General features: G+C 54.8%; 7 protein-coding genes across 7 annotated transcripts; 3 read left to right on the top strand and 4 right to left on the bottom strand.

Annotated features, from left to right (window-relative positions):
- Positions 1-312: 312 nt before the first annotated feature.
- Positions 313-1,528, bottom strand: ACA1_069280 (leucine zipper protein; the record flags this gene model as incomplete). The annotated part of the gene is made up of 6 exons (XM_004352820.1): positions 313-377; positions 458-554; positions 632-714; positions 806-936; positions 1,025-1,193; positions 1,330-1,528. Coding segments are annotated over 6 exons (744 nt in total), but the record flags the coding sequence as incomplete, so codon positions are not given.
- Positions 1,529-2,215: 687 nt separating this feature from the next.
- On the top strand, positions 2,216-4,779 carry ACA1_069270 (RhoGEF domain containing protein; the record flags this gene model as incomplete). The annotated part of the gene is made up of 13 exons (XM_004352819.1): positions 2,216-2,318; positions 2,431-2,474; positions 2,541-2,591; positions 2,687-2,885; positions 3,006-3,151; positions 3,225-3,288; positions 3,360-3,444; positions 3,692-3,737; positions 3,817-4,009; positions 4,114-4,254; positions 4,321-4,406; positions 4,480-4,569; positions 4,651-4,779. The coding sequence occupies 13 exons, from the start codon at positions 2,216-2,218 to the stop codon at positions 4,777-4,779; spliced, it is 1,377 nt and encodes a 458-aa protein (XP_004352871.1).
- A 535-nt stretch (positions 4,780-5,314) lies between these two features.
- On the top strand, positions 5,315-9,981 carry ACA1_069260 (uncharacterized protein; the record flags this gene model as incomplete). The annotated part of the gene is made up of 20 exons (XM_004352818.1): positions 5,315-5,495; positions 5,623-5,719; positions 5,843-5,946; positions 6,059-6,217; positions 6,308-6,459; positions 6,536-6,632; positions 6,745-6,888; positions 6,987-7,268; positions 7,356-7,493; positions 7,595-7,732; positions 7,803-7,878; positions 7,971-8,059; positions 8,157-8,414; positions 8,530-8,937; positions 9,001-9,064; positions 9,179-9,244; positions 9,323-9,460; positions 9,541-9,577; positions 9,638-9,774; positions 9,849-9,981. The coding sequence occupies 20 exons, from the start codon at positions 5,315-5,317 to the stop codon at positions 9,979-9,981; spliced, it is 2,898 nt and encodes a 965-aa protein (XP_004352870.1).
- A 50-nt stretch (positions 9,982-10,031) lies between these two features.
- On the bottom strand, positions 10,032-11,149 carry ACA1_069250 (uncharacterized protein; the record flags this gene model as incomplete). Its single annotated transcript, XM_004352817.1, has 4 exons — positions 10,032-10,386; positions 10,431-10,515; positions 10,681-10,863; positions 11,035-11,149. The coding sequence occupies 4 exons, from the start codon at positions 11,147-11,149 to the stop codon at positions 10,032-10,034; spliced, it is 738 nt and encodes a 245-aa protein (XP_004352869.1).
- Positions 11,150-11,282: 133 nt separating this feature from the next.
- On the bottom strand, positions 11,283-12,615 carry ACA1_069240 (tRNA pseudouridine synthase B, putative; the record flags this gene model as incomplete). The annotated part of the gene is made up of 7 exons (XM_004352816.1): positions 11,283-11,450; positions 11,597-11,711; positions 11,782-11,873; positions 11,945-12,055; positions 12,128-12,183; positions 12,271-12,303; positions 12,423-12,615. The coding sequence occupies 7 exons, from the start codon at positions 12,613-12,615 to the stop codon at positions 11,283-11,285; spliced, it is 768 nt and encodes a 255-aa protein (XP_004352868.1).
- A 160-nt stretch (positions 12,616-12,775) lies between these two features.
- Positions 12,776-14,546, bottom strand: ACA1_069230 (sister chromatid cohesion protein dcc1, putative; the record flags this gene model as incomplete). Its single annotated transcript, XM_004352815.1, has 11 exons — positions 12,776-12,872; positions 12,955-13,103; positions 13,180-13,296; positions 13,368-13,483; positions 13,549-13,636; positions 13,708-13,745; positions 13,823-13,895; positions 13,957-14,105; positions 14,168-14,199; positions 14,299-14,382; positions 14,440-14,546. The coding sequence occupies 11 exons, from the start codon at positions 14,544-14,546 to the stop codon at positions 12,776-12,778; spliced, it is 1,050 nt and encodes a 349-aa protein (XP_004352867.1).
- A 318-nt stretch (positions 14,547-14,864) lies between these two features.
- On the top strand, positions 14,865-16,432 carry ACA1_069220 (WD domain, G-beta repeat-containing protein; the record flags this gene model as incomplete). Its single annotated transcript, XM_004352814.1, has 7 exons — positions 14,865-14,939; positions 15,005-15,067; positions 15,142-15,228; positions 15,332-15,445; positions 15,517-15,562; positions 15,646-15,907; positions 16,156-16,432. Coding segments are annotated over 7 exons (924 nt in total), but the record flags the coding sequence as incomplete, so codon positions are not given.
- Between the last annotated feature and the right edge of the window lie 83 nt (positions 16,433-16,515).

Raw genomic sequence — 16,515 nt, 5'->3', positions numbered from 1 at the left:
AAAGCTCGGCGTAGTTGAGTTGTTGGCCGTCTTGACCAACGCAGGCGGAGAGATGTCGCTGCAGGTGGAGTTGGCGAGCCATTCCCACCAGGAATAGCAGCGACCGTTCACAAAGTGGTAATTGAACACGGGCGTACCATCAGCTGTCTCCCGTGTAGACGGAGACGTAGAAGGCCAAAGACACCTCTGAACACGACACAAAACTTGCACCGCCGAGCGGCCACAACGCGTGCGAAAAAGAGCAGTAACAAAACGCTCTAGTGTGCCACTGGAGAACAAAAAGAATACAAACCCCCCGCCCACGGGCGTGCCTCACTTGTCGCCCAGCTGCGCCCGGCCATACTCGACAAACTCGTCGATCAGCACCGGCCAGGCCTCTGCACAGACAGGAAATCGTCACATGGTGAACAAAGCAGCACGGAAGCGCACCACTGGAGCATGGAAGTGATCCTGTTACCTTCGGCATTGTAGTTGGACATGTCCTTGTCGATCATGTTGGCAAAATCGAGGAGGAGAGCCCACTCGTCCTTGGAGATGGAGTGTTTACGGTTCTTCTGTAACGCAGGTCGTTAGCGAGAGCACGCACCACCGCACACAGGCGCAACACACGAAATAGATTTGTAACACTGACCTGCAGGAACTCAATCCACATGTCCAGGAAGTGAAACTTGTCCTTAAGAATGAGCTTCCAAAGCTCAATCGCCATGTTCAAATCTGTCACGGACAAAGAAGATGCTGTCAGGGTCACAGTCTCAAGCATCTAGCTATGCAGTAAAGAATAAGATCAGCTGACGGGTGTCCGCACCAAGTCCCTTCGACCTTGTGTCCTTGCCGTAGGCGAAGACGAAGTTGTAGAACTCCTTGAAGTTGTGCGGCTCCTGGAGGAGGGCCTTGAAGGCAGGCACCTTCTCCTTGAGCTTGGGGATATCGTCGCACCTGTTGCCGATGGGGTACCGCCGTTAGGGTCAGTGCAAAGACAGCAAACCAAGCGAACATGCGTGCCTAAGGAGGGAAGGAGACATACTTCCAGTAGGTGAGGCCCTCCTTCCACTCATCTCGGGTAAACTCATTCAGAACGGAAGCCTTGAACTGCCAGGCGATGATGAGTGTGACGAGCTCCTCGGGATCAACGCCAAGATCAGCGAAGAACCGCTCCATGCCTCCCTCACTGCCGATCACATCGGAATCAGGGTCTACGAGGCCATATGGAGGTAAGAGCATGAAGTGACAGCACAGCACAGCAGCACATGAGCACCACCACGCGAGCTGCAAGACAAAGAAAGACGAGCAAGGCTGATCGAATGCATAAGCAGGATTAGGGTGACCTACCGCGATAGGTCTCGAAGAGGGAGTCGATCTTGGCCGGGTCGACAGGACCCGACGCCTTCTTGCCCGCGGCAGCCTTGGTCTTGACAGCAAACGCGTCAGGGTTGGCGAAGTAATTGTCACAAGCTACCTCCAGATTCCATTCAAACTGCTTCAGGGCATTGATGGCCACATCTTCACTGAAATTTGTGTGGGCACCACATTCAACGGGAGGGTTGCACAATTGAGATCGCTGTTGTTGGGGAGGGCAGGGCGACAGGACGTACCAGGAAGTGGTGAAGACCACGAAATTCCTGACCTTCTCCTTTTGTGCTGAGTTGAGGGTGTTCTGAGGCGGAGATGCATGCAATTAAATGGAAATTGAGCGCGAATCATCAGCTACGAATACCACTCACGCTCAAAGCAACCAAGCGAAGAGAGAGCACTGGATTGCCTGGTACCATTATGCCCAGAATTGATCCTCAATTCGATGCGCAGGCCGTGAGCAAGACAAAAATTTGGGTGTCTACAAATTGTCAATTTGGCGCGAACCAACATTTCGCCAAATATCTGAACAAAAGAGATAAATAGTTAGCTGGGAATAAATACGAACGAGGAAAACGACAACGAAGACGCCAGCAGTACAATGGAAGAGAGAGGCAATGGCGGACGCAAATCCTTCGCTGCCTCACTCGAAATTGATGTCCCGCACGGTGACCAGCTGCAGCGATCAGAAGTCTCTGTAGAGGACGAGAGCAATCAATCAGACGACCGTTCTGGTGAGCCACAACTGCCTCCTTTCTCTCCTCCTTCTCCTTTGCCCCCTCCTCCTTCGCCTTCCTCCGCCAGCCCCTTCCTTCCTCGGCCGACCACACCCACAGCGCCTTCATTCTCGACGAGAAAATCATCAATGTCACAAGTTCGAGCGTCGCTGGAGGTGACCATCGAAGGCGGCGACACCCACATACTTTCCAAACGCATCGCCACACCGCGCAAGCTCACCGCCCCACGAGGTGCGCCCACCCTACCCTATTTGTGCCTGGCTTACACGCAAATATTGATATTAATAATACGTGAACTGAACCTTAAATTGGGCTCTCTCTTCGTTTCCACGTCGTACTCCAGCGGCTGGTGACAGTGTAAACTACCGCGATGAGATCCTGCGAGAGGTACCGCCAGTTTGTGTGTTGGGTTCGATGTGCAGGGCAGCACTCACACGGCTTTTCGCGCATCAGATTGTGAGCACAGAGCGAGCTTACGTCGACGGGCTAGGGATCCTCATCAACGTACATTCTCTCCAGTCTCTCCTGAGCACCTTCATCGCTGACGGCCTCAACACTCACTTATCTCTCGTGCTTGTGTTCCCTGTGTGCGCGCACAGCATTTTTTGATCCCGCTGCGGGATGAAGGCTGCGTGACGAAAGAGGACATCATTCATCTGTTTGCCAACGTGGAGGTGCTGGTTAAGGTGAACCAGGAGCTTCTCGATGGTCTCGAGAGGCGAACCGAGGAGTGGGACCCCAACTCCTGCATCGGCGACTTCTTCCTTCGCCTCGCCTCCTTTTTCAAGTTATACACCGGTTTGCCTTTCCGCCTTCCGCAATGGTGTGTGTGTGTGTGTGTGTGTGCGCGCGCGCGTGCGTGTGTGTGTGCGTGCGTGCTTTTCGTGCTCACTACACCCCACTCCCGCGCTCGGCCAGTCTATTGCAAAAACTACGAGCTAGCGGTGCAGACGATGGTCAGGTGTAAAGAGAACCCTCACTTTGCCGAATTTTTGCAAGAGCGCGAGTTCACTCCCGAAGCGAAGGGTCTGGACCTCGGCGCATTTCTCATCATGCCCATCCAGGTACCGTTTCCTTGCCTATCCCCCTCTCTCAGCCACACTGACCTTCAGTTGCTGTTGCGATTCCCCATTGCAGCGAATACCGCGATACGTTCTGCTTTTGAAAGATTTCCTCAAGTACACGCCCAAACGACATCCAGGTGCGTCGGCGTCTTGCCGAGATGACGCCCTTCAAGTTTGGCTCACCATTGCAACTGTTGGTGTCGTGCAGATTATGCCGATATCAACAAAGCGCTGGCCGAGTTTCAAGAGGTGGCAGTACACGTGAATGATTCCATGCGCCGGGCCGACGAGATGTACGGTGCCTCAATTTACCACCCCTGTATATTTTGCTTATACATTTGTTTATTTCTATATAGTACTATATAATGGCTTAGTTTGCTCAAGTTTTAATTGCTATTGTTGTATTATTTGTTTCTTTATTTTTCCTTCCTCAGCCCAAGAGAGAGACCAAGCGCTCAAGGACCTTTATATCTGATGTCGCAACGTGTTTATTATGTTAATATTATTGCCACATATATTGCCTTATCTTGCCGCCTACAGCAAAACGATTGTGGAAATTCAGTACAAGTTTGGTTCGCAGCACACCGTACGTCCCATCCCTGTGCGCGCTGAGTTGGGTGTTTGCCTGTTGCCGCTCAACAGAGATCGTTCTCCACACACCGCAGATTGTGACGCCCACCAGGCGTTTCGTGAAGCAAGGCAAGCTGGTCAAAATCACCTCGCGCTTCGTCAAGGAAACGCTGTTCTACCTGTTTAACGACGTCCTGATCTACGGCTACGAGGTGATGGGCTCGTACATCTTCAAGGGCGAGATCCCCATGGGCACAACCTGGGTTCGAGACCTACCCAACACAGAGCGTACGTTCATCATCTTAGTCATTCGGAGGTGCTGTCGCTATTGCAACACAATGCCAGCGAGAGCTCTTGCTGACCTCACGAGGCTTCGCCCGTACCGGCCGCAGTTGTCCGGAATTCGTGGCAGATCGTGGCAACGAAGAAGACCTACACGGTGTTTGCTGCTGACCCAGACGAAAAAGAGGGTTGGATGACAGCCATGAATCAGGTCATAGACGCACTCGTGGCCAAGAATCCAAGCCTGCTCGGTACGCCCCATCAGCATCAGATGCCATTGAGTGTAAGGTGCCAATTATTTTTATTTTGACGTGCAGAGCAAAGAGCGGTCATCAGCATGAAGACACGGGGCGTTATGTCTTGGATCTCCGAGTCGGTTGGCCTCACCTATGCGCCAAAGGAGGTACGCGTTGGCCAACTTTATTATTCATTTGTTTTATCTTTTAATTTATTGCGTTTGCTTTTGGTTGGCACAGTTCGACCCCACGTACGGCACTCCCCATCCGTCTGCCCGTACCACTCCCTACAATTCTGGGTTACCGACGCCCGCCACACAGCATGGCCAGGTACTTGCTTGCTTGCCCTTGGCATTCCTTCTTCGTTCTTCTACGAGACCTGACCGGTCACGTCGTGTTCATCATTAGCAGCCGGCCGAGAGTGACGAGAGTGACCCACTCCTCCTGATGCCGAGCGCCGGTGTCGGCCGAGGCCACCCGCTCTTCCACTCCTCAGCATCACCGCCCGGCGAATGCTGCACCGCCTGCGTCCTGATGTAGAGCTCTGTCCCCCCCCCCAAAGCCTCGTCTTCTTCTCTCTTTTCTCTCGCATTCGTTGTATCTTAGCGTGCAGGTACCACTGACTATTTATTACTTCCACTGTTGGCGACCACGGCACGCGCACGCGCACACACATGAGTGACTGCGGTGAGGGTAGAGGGAACCGCGTAGGGATCAGGTGGTCGGTCCTCTTGTGATCCGGGTCAATCGCCGGTGTCTGTTATCACCTTCCGTTTCGCGGTCTGGTTTTGTTTTCGATTTGGCAAGAGGACGGCGGAACATGATGGATGGAAAAGGAGATTCCAACTACGCGCGCCGCGCCAGGGCAGAGGTGGAGGCGGAGACGACAGAGCAAACAGTTGAATTGGAGACCTATGAGGATTTCAATACTTTAGCTGAGGGATCTTGCGAAGATGAACGACCGGGCAAGGACGGTGGCGGAGGAAAGCAAACAAAGGGGAAAGTGCGTGTTGTGGAAGGAGAAGATGAGGACGAGTGGTTTCTTGAGGGGGGCGAGATCTGCGACGACGATGCCATGCAAGATTACTCGGCAGTAGAGGCCGACAACAACCTGTGCTGCTTTGATGGCGGCCGACGCAGACGAACGAGCGTTCCCATGTGCTTCTACTTCGTGCCATTCTGCCTGCCGGTCTACATCTCTCCCGTCTTTCTAAACTATGTCTCGTGGGGCCTTCGATCTGCCATCGCCGCCACGGGTGCAGCTGCCATCAGCATTTACCCTTCCATGCCTTCGCGTACGTCCCGTCGCCGTCAGCCCCCCCCCTCTCTTTCTGTCTGACGGCCTCAAGCCTGCTCCTTCTTCTTTCGTTTGGATTGATGCAGTGTTGTCGGCGGCGTTGTTCATTGCTCCCATCACGGCTGTCTTTGCGTCAGCACCCACACTGGGACGAACGCTCAACTTATCCTGGGCTATCATGGCGTACCCTCACCCAGAATTGTCGTGTGTGTGGTGTGTGGTGTGGTGCGTGTGCGTCATTCAATTGACGCCGCATTGCTGATGCACTACCCTTGCCAGTGGATCTACAGTGGGTGCCCTCCTCAGTTTGGCGTTGCTGGCGGTGCTGGGCCAGACCGAGACCTGGTGGTTGGCCATTGGTCTCTTCTGCATGTGCTGGCTGTGCAGCTACCCTATCTACCATCCCATTGGTACAAACACCCGCATTGAAGTTGATGGCGACTTCACATTCATCTTGCGCTGACCCTGGTGGTGACCCGCATACCACCCCAACAGCATTCAAGATGAACACGGTGGTTGTAGCGGTGGTGGTGCTCTTCTACATCCAAATACCGGGCCTGGATTGGGTTCTCTTTCCGTTCTACGCCGTGGCGGCTATGGGCATCGGCTGTGGCTGTGGGGTTGTCATGCAGATCCTGCCCTGGCCAACGCGTGGCAGCAAGGAGCTTCTGGAGGCTCTCGGTGCCGCACCCCAATCCCACCTAGTGCTCATTCACATCGTGCTATCACTCACGCGCAAACTTTTCTGTGGACCGCGCACCACACACACAGGGCTCAGCTTGAACGCCGCTTCCAGAGGAGTACAATGCGCCATTGGTCACTTCACCGCCAACGAAAAGCACGATGTTGAGCGTCTGTATCTCAGTGAGAAGGCGCAGCTGATGACCCAGAAGATTGTGGAGAACATTGCCATCGCCAAAGCAGTATGTTACGCCGCATTGCTACTGTTCGAGTCCGAAGCTGACTAAGGCCTTTTACCCGCGGCATGCTCATGGACAGCGATATGAAGATGCGCAGTGGGAGCATGGCCTCATGTCCAACCCCGGGTTCGTCAAGTACATTCAGACGCTCGAGGCCATGACTGAAGCCATGGAAGGTACACTCACGACAACGTCGTCATGCTTCATTTCCTCTACTCAAATTAATTGATTCACTGTTGGCCTAACTATATTCGAGGCCTCTGACCTGACTTGCCTTCGTGCTTACAGGCATGTACCGATGCTCAATGGCGGCAGAGCCAGGGTACTACCACGACAACTTCGTGGCGCATCTGCGAGCCTCGTTCGGTCGTCTCAGCGAAGCCATGGCACTCACCCTCGACACGTTCTCCCACAAGATCATGAACAAACAGAGTGCGCGCTTCTCCTCCTCCTTCACCCTCGCACCTGTGGTTCTGGCCCAGCTCCCCCCCATACAAGGCTGGCTGACGCCTGGTTTACTGTGTGCGCAGTTGGCTTGAGCTCAATCCGCCGCCAGTATCGCCACAAGAAAATGATGAGGAAGGAGAAGGAAAGGAAAAAGGCCACGAATAGTAGAGACAGACCCAAGCAGGAGGAGGTCAACAACGACGACGGCGACGGCGACGGTGATAAGGAGTCGATAGACGACAAGGACCTCGACATCGTTGCCCGGATGGACGACATTCTCAAGACCTACGAGCGTACTCGGCGGCAGTGGTTCTGGCACAACTCCTCTGAGAGCACCAAGAACTTGACCAACTTCAACATGAAGGGTATGCGGCCTTCTTGCAGCCATTCTATTCTGCTCGTTCACACAATGCCTCGGCCTCTCTCTCTCTCCTCCCCCCCTCTCCACACAGAGGTGTTACCACTGGCAGCGTTCATTTTCTACCTCAAGACGTTCATTGGGCTGATGAAGAGCCTTGAAGAGGTCAAGCCACACTGGGTTGTTGACTTCAATTTCGTCCTCACAGTCTTCCCGCTCGACATCTTACGCGGTACGCACCACCTTCTCACGTTCTCCTGGAGCAATGCAGGCCTCTGCTGCGCGCCACACTCGATCATTCCGTTCACACACACTTCTGGAAAATAACCACAGATATCGTGCTGTGGCTTGCCGGCCTGCCGAAGCGGCTTAGCAAGTACGCTCAGGATTCGCGCCAAGGCGGACGCTTTGCTTTCCTCTCCATTCCGGCCAAATGCTCCATCGCTTGGCTTCGCTCAGACAAAGTCATTTGTATGCCTCTTTTCTATTGCCTTCGAACATTTAAACATTTATACGCAAACTGACATATTGATATCGCCAGGGGCCACGCAGATGTCAGTTGCAATCAGCGTGGCATCCATCCTGGTCTTCTCGTCAGCCATACGCGAGTGGTTTCCGTACGTTGGGTCCATGTTGTGCTGATTGTGACAACACTATTGCTCGACGCATCAACAATGACAGACTTCTGACATTTTTGCCGGTTGATCAGGTACGGCTACTGGGCGGTGCTCACCGTGTGCCTGGTGATGGACCGTAAGCAGGGGTTTTCGTTCCGTCAGACCGGCCTGAGGATATTGGGTCCGTCCGCCGACCTTCTTCTTCTTCTTCTTCTTCTTCACTGTCGTGCCCACGTCCTGCTGCTCACATTTATTCAATTCCACCCGGGGGGGGGCAGGCACGGTGCTGGGAGCGACAGCAGGCTATCTTGGAGTGCACATCTCAGCGGAGAACGGGTTGGGCATTCTGGCCTTCTTCTTCGTGTGGATCAACATCTGCAGCTACGCGCGGGGATCGGTCAAATCGCTCGACTACCCGGGTGCAGTGGCTGCCTACACCATGGGCCTGGTCATGATCGTCGCCAAGCAGCCGCAGACGACCTCGGCCGAGCTACTTGCCCTGGGCCGCATTGAGTCCAATTTCCTGGGCTGCCTCGGTATCGGCTCTCTGCTCTTCTCCTCTTCTCTTTTCGCAGTTGTGCGTGGATTTGTTGCTAGCGAGTGTCTCACAAGCGTCATTTACGATTTGTGTGTGTGTGTGTGTGTGTGTAGTTATTGTCGGGATATGCCTGGTGTGGCCTGTGCGGAGCAGCAACCACCTGCGCTACTCGCTGCTACCGGGGTCCTTGACTAAGATTCGCGAGCTCAGCAGCCTCATCTTCGACTCGTTCATAACTCCGCCGGCGTCATCGCTCTGCAACTCAAGCAGTCTGTCGTCCTCTTCATCAGGGCCGCACCGGCGCAGCGGTGCGGGAGCCTCCACTTGCGCACAACCGTCAGACGAGCTATCCGACCTCGCGGGCGTGACCGGTACCACACTCGACGAAGAGGAGCAAGGCGACGAGGCCGGCGTGCTCAGCGAGCACCACCACGTACCGCCGCACCCCATGGAGACTACCACCGACGCAGCAGCCAAGGCCAAGCCTGGGGCGACCAGTCCTGCCGTGGCCATCATCAAAGGTATGCGACCGCCTTTCCCGCTTTTTAGTGCCATCATCAGCTGACACCGAGTTCCAGCCATAGGGGGTATCCTTGTGGCACAGGCCCTCCACATAGAGTCGGGCGCCCACGAGCCGCAGCTGTGGAGGTACCCTTTTCCCCTGCGTCAGACCTGCGCGCTGTCGTTGTCGTTAGATTCTCAAATGGCGGTGGCATGTTGCTTGTCTGTGGTCAGGGCTCCTTTTCCTGCGGACTCCTACAGTGTGTGCCTTGCATCGCAGAAGAAGCTGCTCAAGCAGCTCATCATTTTAGACAAGGTCATCACAAGGTACGAGGGATTCAGCTTGCAAAATAATGATTGCCGCGCCTCTTGAGGCCTCACGATTTCGCTTTGTCTTGTTCTCAGTGCCAAGCTTGAGGGGCGCGGAATCTACAACCTTCTGTTTCCGGCCCTCCTTTCGTCATTGTGCTCGATCAAGGTGGAGGTGCTGGGCTGCATGGAAGAGCTCCTGAAGCAACTCATCCCTCCCAAGAAACCTCAAAGGTTTCACTCTCATATCCCCATCATGGTGGCACATTGTTGATGTTGATGTTGTTTGTTTGTTTGTTGTTTGTTGTGTCAAGCGCAATGGACCAGCTGGAGGCGATGGAGGGTGGACAGGTGCGGACCCGCAGGCAGGTGCATTCATTTGCACCACTGCGGGCATCCATGTGCCTCCAGTCATGTGAGCGGCAGCTGCTGGCAATACTGCGACAAACCATCAAGCAGTTCTTGAAGTCACCGCCACTGCACGCTGACCACCTTCCAATCAGCAACATGGACGCGCTCAGCCTTTTCACATTCCTCTTCACTGTCCGGTGCGCCTCTCCCTCTCTTTCATGTTTGTGGCCTATTGTCAGAGTTATGAACTCAGGAGAGTTCAATGTGGCAGGGACTTCGTGGCGGAGGTGAGTGTGCTGTGGCGGGGTCTGCAACGGCTCTTACAAGTAGAGGCGCTCTACTCCAAGCAAATTGAAACCTTTACCTGGTGCCCCACTCTGGGGCACCACCTTGCTCGCATCTGACTATAGGCCTTGAGAAGCAAAACAAAGTTTCTGGAGCAATGCGCTCGTGTTCACCAGGCGGGGTTGAGGCTGGTGGTCATGTCTCGTGTTCGATCTTTGGCGGCGCCCTTGTGCTTGCCTCGGGCCTTTGATACCCGGTTGCGCGCCGACATGGTGATGCGCCCCGGGCACTGGAACAGCTTGCCCTTCTTCTCGGCGTTGTCCTGCTTCACCATCAACACTCCTGCTTCGAACAAACAAACATACCGCACGACCACCCAAGTCAGCGCAATGTGGCTCGAGTCATGGCTCGAGACATGGCTCCTGCTGAGCCAGGTCCAGCTGGACGTGCCGTAGGCTCGCTTGTCCTCCTCGCTCAGTGCGCCGATGTAGTTCCAGGCGGCTCCTTCGCTGTGTGATTCCGCGCTGTGCCCGTTCCGCATGAAGAAGCACAACCACCGCTCGGCCACGGCGCCGCGCGCGTCAGGTATGTCCAATCACTCTCGGGCAGCACCTCCATCACCTCGTCCCGACTCAGCACCACCATGCTCGGTTCTGTTGGTGCTTATACAAGCGGGACGTGAGCCAAGTGTTGCAGTTTTGTGGATGTAACCGCACACGCGTGTGTCGTGTCGTGTGTGCCGTGCGTGTACGTACTGATCTTATGAAGAAAGGCGGGTCGGGTATCGCGAGGCCTTGGGCGGGGAAACCCGGCGGTACCGCCGCACAGGTAGGTGCCCTCGGGGGTATCGTGGTACTGGGGCACCTTGTCCCGTGGACCCGCCTCCTTCTCGCGCTTTGCACTCTTGAGGTTCTTCAGCAAGCCCCATCGGCCCCGCTTGTTCAGCGACACGGTGATGGCACAGGCTCCCTCCAGTGGCGCAGACCAATAGTTCACCGCCGCTGTAGTCAAGCAGACAAGCACGATGCCAACAAGTTAGGGCCTACGATCAGTACGCCAAAACAAAACAATTCAAGAAAAAAAAGAAAAGATACTAAAAATAACGAAAACCATATTTATATTATTTAAGATACAAATAAAATAATATAAATAATATAAATAATGGTAGGTACCGGCAAGGGGAAAGATGTCTATCTCGCCTCCGGCCACGAGGTCATTGGCGCAGCGGGGGCAGTAGTGCACTCGCCCGGCCGTCCTCTTGCCCCTCTTTGCCGTCTTCACTCTCATCTTGTGCGTCTTGTTTCTTCGCTACTGTGCATTGGTGGCATTCACCGCATTGGCGCATTTAACTTCAAAGACCAATAAAAATTAAGTGAAAAAAATTTGTTGATGGTTGCACAGTAACCTGGATAAGGGCAGGCTATGCTGTGGGCGTTGGGTTGGCCGCTCGCCATTTGGCGATGGCCTGGTGGAGGGCATCGGCTGTCCACTGGTGCTCGCGGAGGGCCATGTCGAGGGTGAAGGGGCCGTGTTGCGTGCGCTCGAGCGCCGTGGTGTAGGCGCACGAGTCCAGCTTGTGGCCAATGTCCTTAAACATCATCACGGCACCCGCCACATGTGGTGTGTGTGTGTGTGTGTGTGTTGTGTGGTGTGTGGTGTGTGTGTGTGTGTGTGATGAGCGAGAGTGTGTGAGCTGAACGGGAGCGAGGACCCAACCTTGACCAAGGTGCGCACGTAGAGCCCGCCATCGGTCTTGACACGTATGGTGAAGAAGGGCGGACTAAAATCGACCAATGTCAAGGAGTGCACGAACACTTGCCGCGGTGGTATGTCCACCTCTTGCCCGCTCCTGCATTGTTCATTGTGGCGTTGTTGATGTCAGTGACCACATCACCAGCATAAGATGACATTTATTATACCTTGCGAGCTTGTAGGCCCTCACGCCGTTGACCCTCAGCGCAGAATAGGCCGGTGGCGCCTGCCATATGTTGCCCACGAACTGTTCTATTGTCTGTGTGTGGCGTCGCATCAGCATTTGATCGGTCCCTCCAAGCTATATCATGGGCTCGAGACAAATAATACCTTCTCCATCATCTCTTTCGTGATGTGGTCGCATGGTCGGTGCAGGACCTCCTTGCCCTCGGTGTCCAGTGTGTCGGTTTCAACGCCGAGCTGCCCGGTCGCCACATACTCCTACTCGCCCGTACGTCACATTGTGAGCTTCAGGTGAAGGCACGGACCACCGTTAGGTGTTACGGTGCTAACCTTGGGGCCGACGAGGTACTGCTGCAGAAGGCGGCAGCCGTCACCCACACCCAGCACTGGCGTGTGAAGAGCAGGGCGCTCAGGTTATGAGTCATAGTACGTGTGGCCAACCGGCCGGTTTGGTGGCAAGAGCAGCTACGTACCCAACACTCCAGTGGCGAAGGGGTCGAGGGTGCCTGCACGGTCCACCAACAAGTGAGCAATGCTACACATCTTTTACTGCCGCGATTTCGAAGATTAATCACCAAAAATTAAGAATCTTGGACGAGATGAGCGAGGCTGCCGGGAGAGGTACCGCCGTGGCCCACCTTGGGTTGGGGGACGCGGGTCCTTGGACGAACGTCCGCGGGATCGCGTGGTCGAAGCCCCTCAGCGCGTTTCAAGATGTCGCGCACGCGGGCCACTATGGCAAACGACGACGAACCCGCCGGCTTGTACACTGCGCACAGACCGCCTGTGAACGAGGCCTCCGACGCGGCCCTCCTCATCCCTCTCGCCATCACCGCCCTCCTCCTCATCATCTGTTCATTCGCTTTTCTTTTGCCAGCCGCGTTTGAGTTTCGTTCGTGTTTTCTTTTGTACTTTCTTCACGCTCGATCGTTGTTGGTGATAGTTGTTGGTGCCCACTGATCTTCTTCATCTCCTCGATCAGCGTGGGGTGAAGAAGCGCTGGCCGTTCTGCTCGCTCATGCGGGCATACTTCATCAGCAGCTTCTCTGCGGTCATTCCGGGCTCCACGAGGTCCCTGTGCCCAAGCCGGGTGTGAGCGTTGGACGATATGTGCGAGTAGCTCGCGTTGAGAGGGACTCGTGTGACACGTGACGTACTCGATGTAGGGCGTGACTTCGTCGAGGGTCCACTTCCTCTGCTTATTGAAGAGGAACGCGAAACGCGCTGGCGCTGTGGGCGGCAGAGATGTGTTGGGCAGATAGGTCAATCGTCGCTCGGTGCCAAGAGTCGACACCAAGGCGATCCCCTGCAACATAAGGGAGGAGCAAGTGGGTGAGATCAGTGCAAGGTGGTTGGAAAGAGGCGTGGACGCAATCACGCACCTTGAGCATCTCTGATGAGGGGGAGAGGGTGATGTCGTCGTTCTGCATGCGGTCCTTCCACTTCCCCATGAAGTCACTGAGGACCCAGGGCTTGTCAGGCCCTTCGAGGAGAATGTCCTGCGATAGCATTGTCACAGCGTGTTCATGGTGGTAACGATGCGGAAGACCAAAGCACATTGGGGCCTTACCTCTGCTCGCATCGCGCACAGGAGCGTGGGATCAAGAGCGACGACGTCAGGCGTTGGTGACTCCGTAGAGCGACTGTAGATCCGAAGGCAGTGCTCTACAACTTGCCCAGGGTACACTGAAGCGATTACACGAAGTGGGTCAGTCTCCTGCCCGGGCGTACATGCACATGTGTCAACGTACTCCTGAGGTTTTGCTGACAGGCCTCGACGGGTATGGCGGACAGGGGCCACTCGTTGGCATGCGCGGCCGTGATGATCCTATCCATCAACTATGGTAGCACATGCAATCTAATTGTCAGAGGGTTGTCGTGTGAAAGACTGCATGCAGCGTGGCGCGCACCTCAGTTATGAACGATCTGCCCAGCAATCGCCAGTGACCTAATTGGCGGAAGGAACAAAGATTAGCACTCACTGCGCTGTACATGTAAACGCCTCACAGAACGAGGTGAGAGAACCGTTCCACTCGAACGCGTTGATCCTCTTCAGCGCGTTGAGTAGCTGCTGGTCGCTGGCTTGCACTTGATTGCGCTATGAGTCCGTAGAGGTCAGCAAGCCAGCCAGCCAGAGGTGAACGCGGTCGAAGACTTACCAAGGCTTCCCATGTGTACTTCCTTCCCTTCGTAGTTTCCGCTGTCTCGAGGGCCATCTCCTTCTCCTCCTCGGCCTCTTCTCCCTCGTAGGGGCACTCTCCGAGTAGAGCGGGCAGCACACCAGTTCGGGGCAGCACTTCGTGCAACTCTGTTGAGAGAGGAGGCTGTTGACAATATGAAGGTTTTGATTAAACGTAGAGTGAGGCGTACCGAGGTAGCCAGTAAACATGCTCTGCACCTCCCTTGATTTCGGAGGCAGGAGAAGGTGGCAGTTGCTGTTTGCAACCACCTCGGTAAGAATCAAAGCAGAGTGTACATGGTTCAGCTCTCGGACGGAGTACCTTGTATCAAGCTGTCGCAACGAATAAGTGGTGTCCTTGGTGCATAGCACCGCCTCCTCTGCCGGCGCTCCTTTGATGCATACCCTGTGCGCACAGTAAGTCAATTACGAAGAATGAAAATGAATTGATGGAAAATCGCACTCTCCCTGGCCTTGCTCAATCTCCTGCAGCAATTCCTCGCTCAATTCAAGGACCTTGTACTGGTTCAGCAGCGAGCCAAAGTCGGCCGCGAAGGTAATCGACTGCATTTTCAATTTTGTCGTGAAAGTTGTACTTGCGTTGGGCTTCGTGTCGTTTCCCGCCAATTTTGATTTTTGCGGACAGCAAAAACAAAAAAGAAAAAGAAAAAGAAATCTGCAAAGATGGAAGCACCTGCAGGAGATGCTGGTGTGCAGTCTCTTGCGTTCAACAGTTTGAAGGGGCACCGCGACACGGTGCTCTGCTTGGACAGGTCGCAAAACTGCCTTCTACTATCCGGCAGTGAGGTACTATTTTACATTTCAATTTTACAATTTTAATTAATCTCCTAATTTAATCAATTGCCAATTCCGCTTCAATCCTTGTAGGATGGGACGGCACGGCTGTGGGACGAAAAAACAAGCAAGTCAGTGCGCTGTTTTGCTGCCTTCGAAGGCGAAGCGGTATCCCGGCCCTTCCCCTTCTTCTCCTGCGCGCGCCAGACCACGCTCACCGCGACGCACCACAGGTAGCATCAGTTGCATTCGGGTCTCAGCCATCGGAGATGGTGTTTGCTGCTGCAGGCAACAAGGTGCACCACGACCTGCTCGTTTCTCTTCCTCGTCCATATGGTTATGTGCCTCACACCTACGATCACATGGCCAGGTCTTCTCGTTTGACCTGCGCAAGCCTGACATCATCTACAAAACGTTCGAGACAGAGTATGCACACAACCAGGACGAAGTCAACTCGGTATGCGTCACCACTGCGATCTCTTCACCTTTGTTCTGTTGATTCACACTTCAGAAAACAACCCTCGATCAATGACTAACCCAAGCCGCCACCTGCTCATCAGCTCGCGATCTCGCCGAATGGACGATTCCTTGCGACTTGCGACGACTCGGGCGATGTGAAAATCATAGATCTGCAGTCCAACACTCTCTTCAAGAGCCTGCGAAAACACTCCAACGTACTTCGTTTGATCTTGCCGCCGATTTGTGATGTTTGCTGCCTGACAACCCACCTTGTCATGGCGCACAGATTTGCTCGACTGTGTGTTTCAGAGGCGAGCGACGACCGTGGGAAGGTGCCCTTGCCGTCTGACTTTAATACCTCTTTATAGGCATAGGCGCGCCATCCTCTCATAGTTGACGGTGATCGACTGTGCAGTTCTGTCTGGCGGCCTCGACTCACTGCTCGTGCACTGGGACTTCTCGCGCGGCCGACCCATCCACCACCACGACCTCGTCGGTCTCGCCATGAACTCGCCGCAAGTGGTCAACCCACCCTTCGTGCATTCGATCGATGTGTCGGCCGACGCCAACGTGGCCCTCGCTGCGCTCGGAGACAACTCCGTACTCATCTACGATCTCGATCGCGATCTGCCCGTCGTGCAGCTCGAGGACGGGCACTCCACCTCCGTTTCACAAGCGTGCGTTTGGGCGTCTCCTTCGTTCTTCTTCCGTGCCCATGGTTCTTCATTCTTTGGCTCACTTTCAAGATCTTTGTCTCCCAACTACAGGCGATTTGCGCAGTTTTCTCCATCGTCTCATGTCGTGTCGGGCGGCAACGATTACTCTATTCTCTTGTGGTGCGTGACACGCACACGCACACGCATACAACCTCTCAGCCGGACGCACTCAACGCAACACACCACACCACACGACACACACACGACAGGAATGTCGGCCAAGTGTTGACCGAGCTGCGGGAGGCGCGAAGCAAGAAGGGCAAAGCCGCCAGGCAACAGAACAACAGGAACAAGAAGAAGACGACGAAGGGCTCGACCGAGGAAGAGGAGGCGAGCAAGCCGAAGCCCTACCGATTGGAGCAGCGCATCAATCACGGCAGCAAGATCAACTGGCTGTGCACCGCTCCGCTGGACGCCTCCGCACTGGGCAACCTCTTCGTGGCCGACCAGACCAGCGCCATCACCGCCTACCACATCCTCCCGTGACAGCATAAGTGGCCACGCCTGGTGTGTGGTGTCGACACAAAAACTAAAATTCCCGCCAAAAACCCGGCACCTCTTCGTTGGTT

The sequence above is a fragment of the Acanthamoeba castellanii genome (genome assembly GCF_000313135.1).
Source record: "Acanthamoeba castellanii str. Neff unplaced genomic scaffold scf7180000084603, whole genome shotgun sequence".
Lineage (NCBI taxonomy): Eukaryota > Discosea > Longamoebia > Acanthamoebidae > Acanthamoeba > Acanthamoeba castellanii.
The sequence above is the reverse complement of the archived record's forward strand: the minus strand, read 5'-3'. Positions and strand labels throughout refer to the sequence as shown.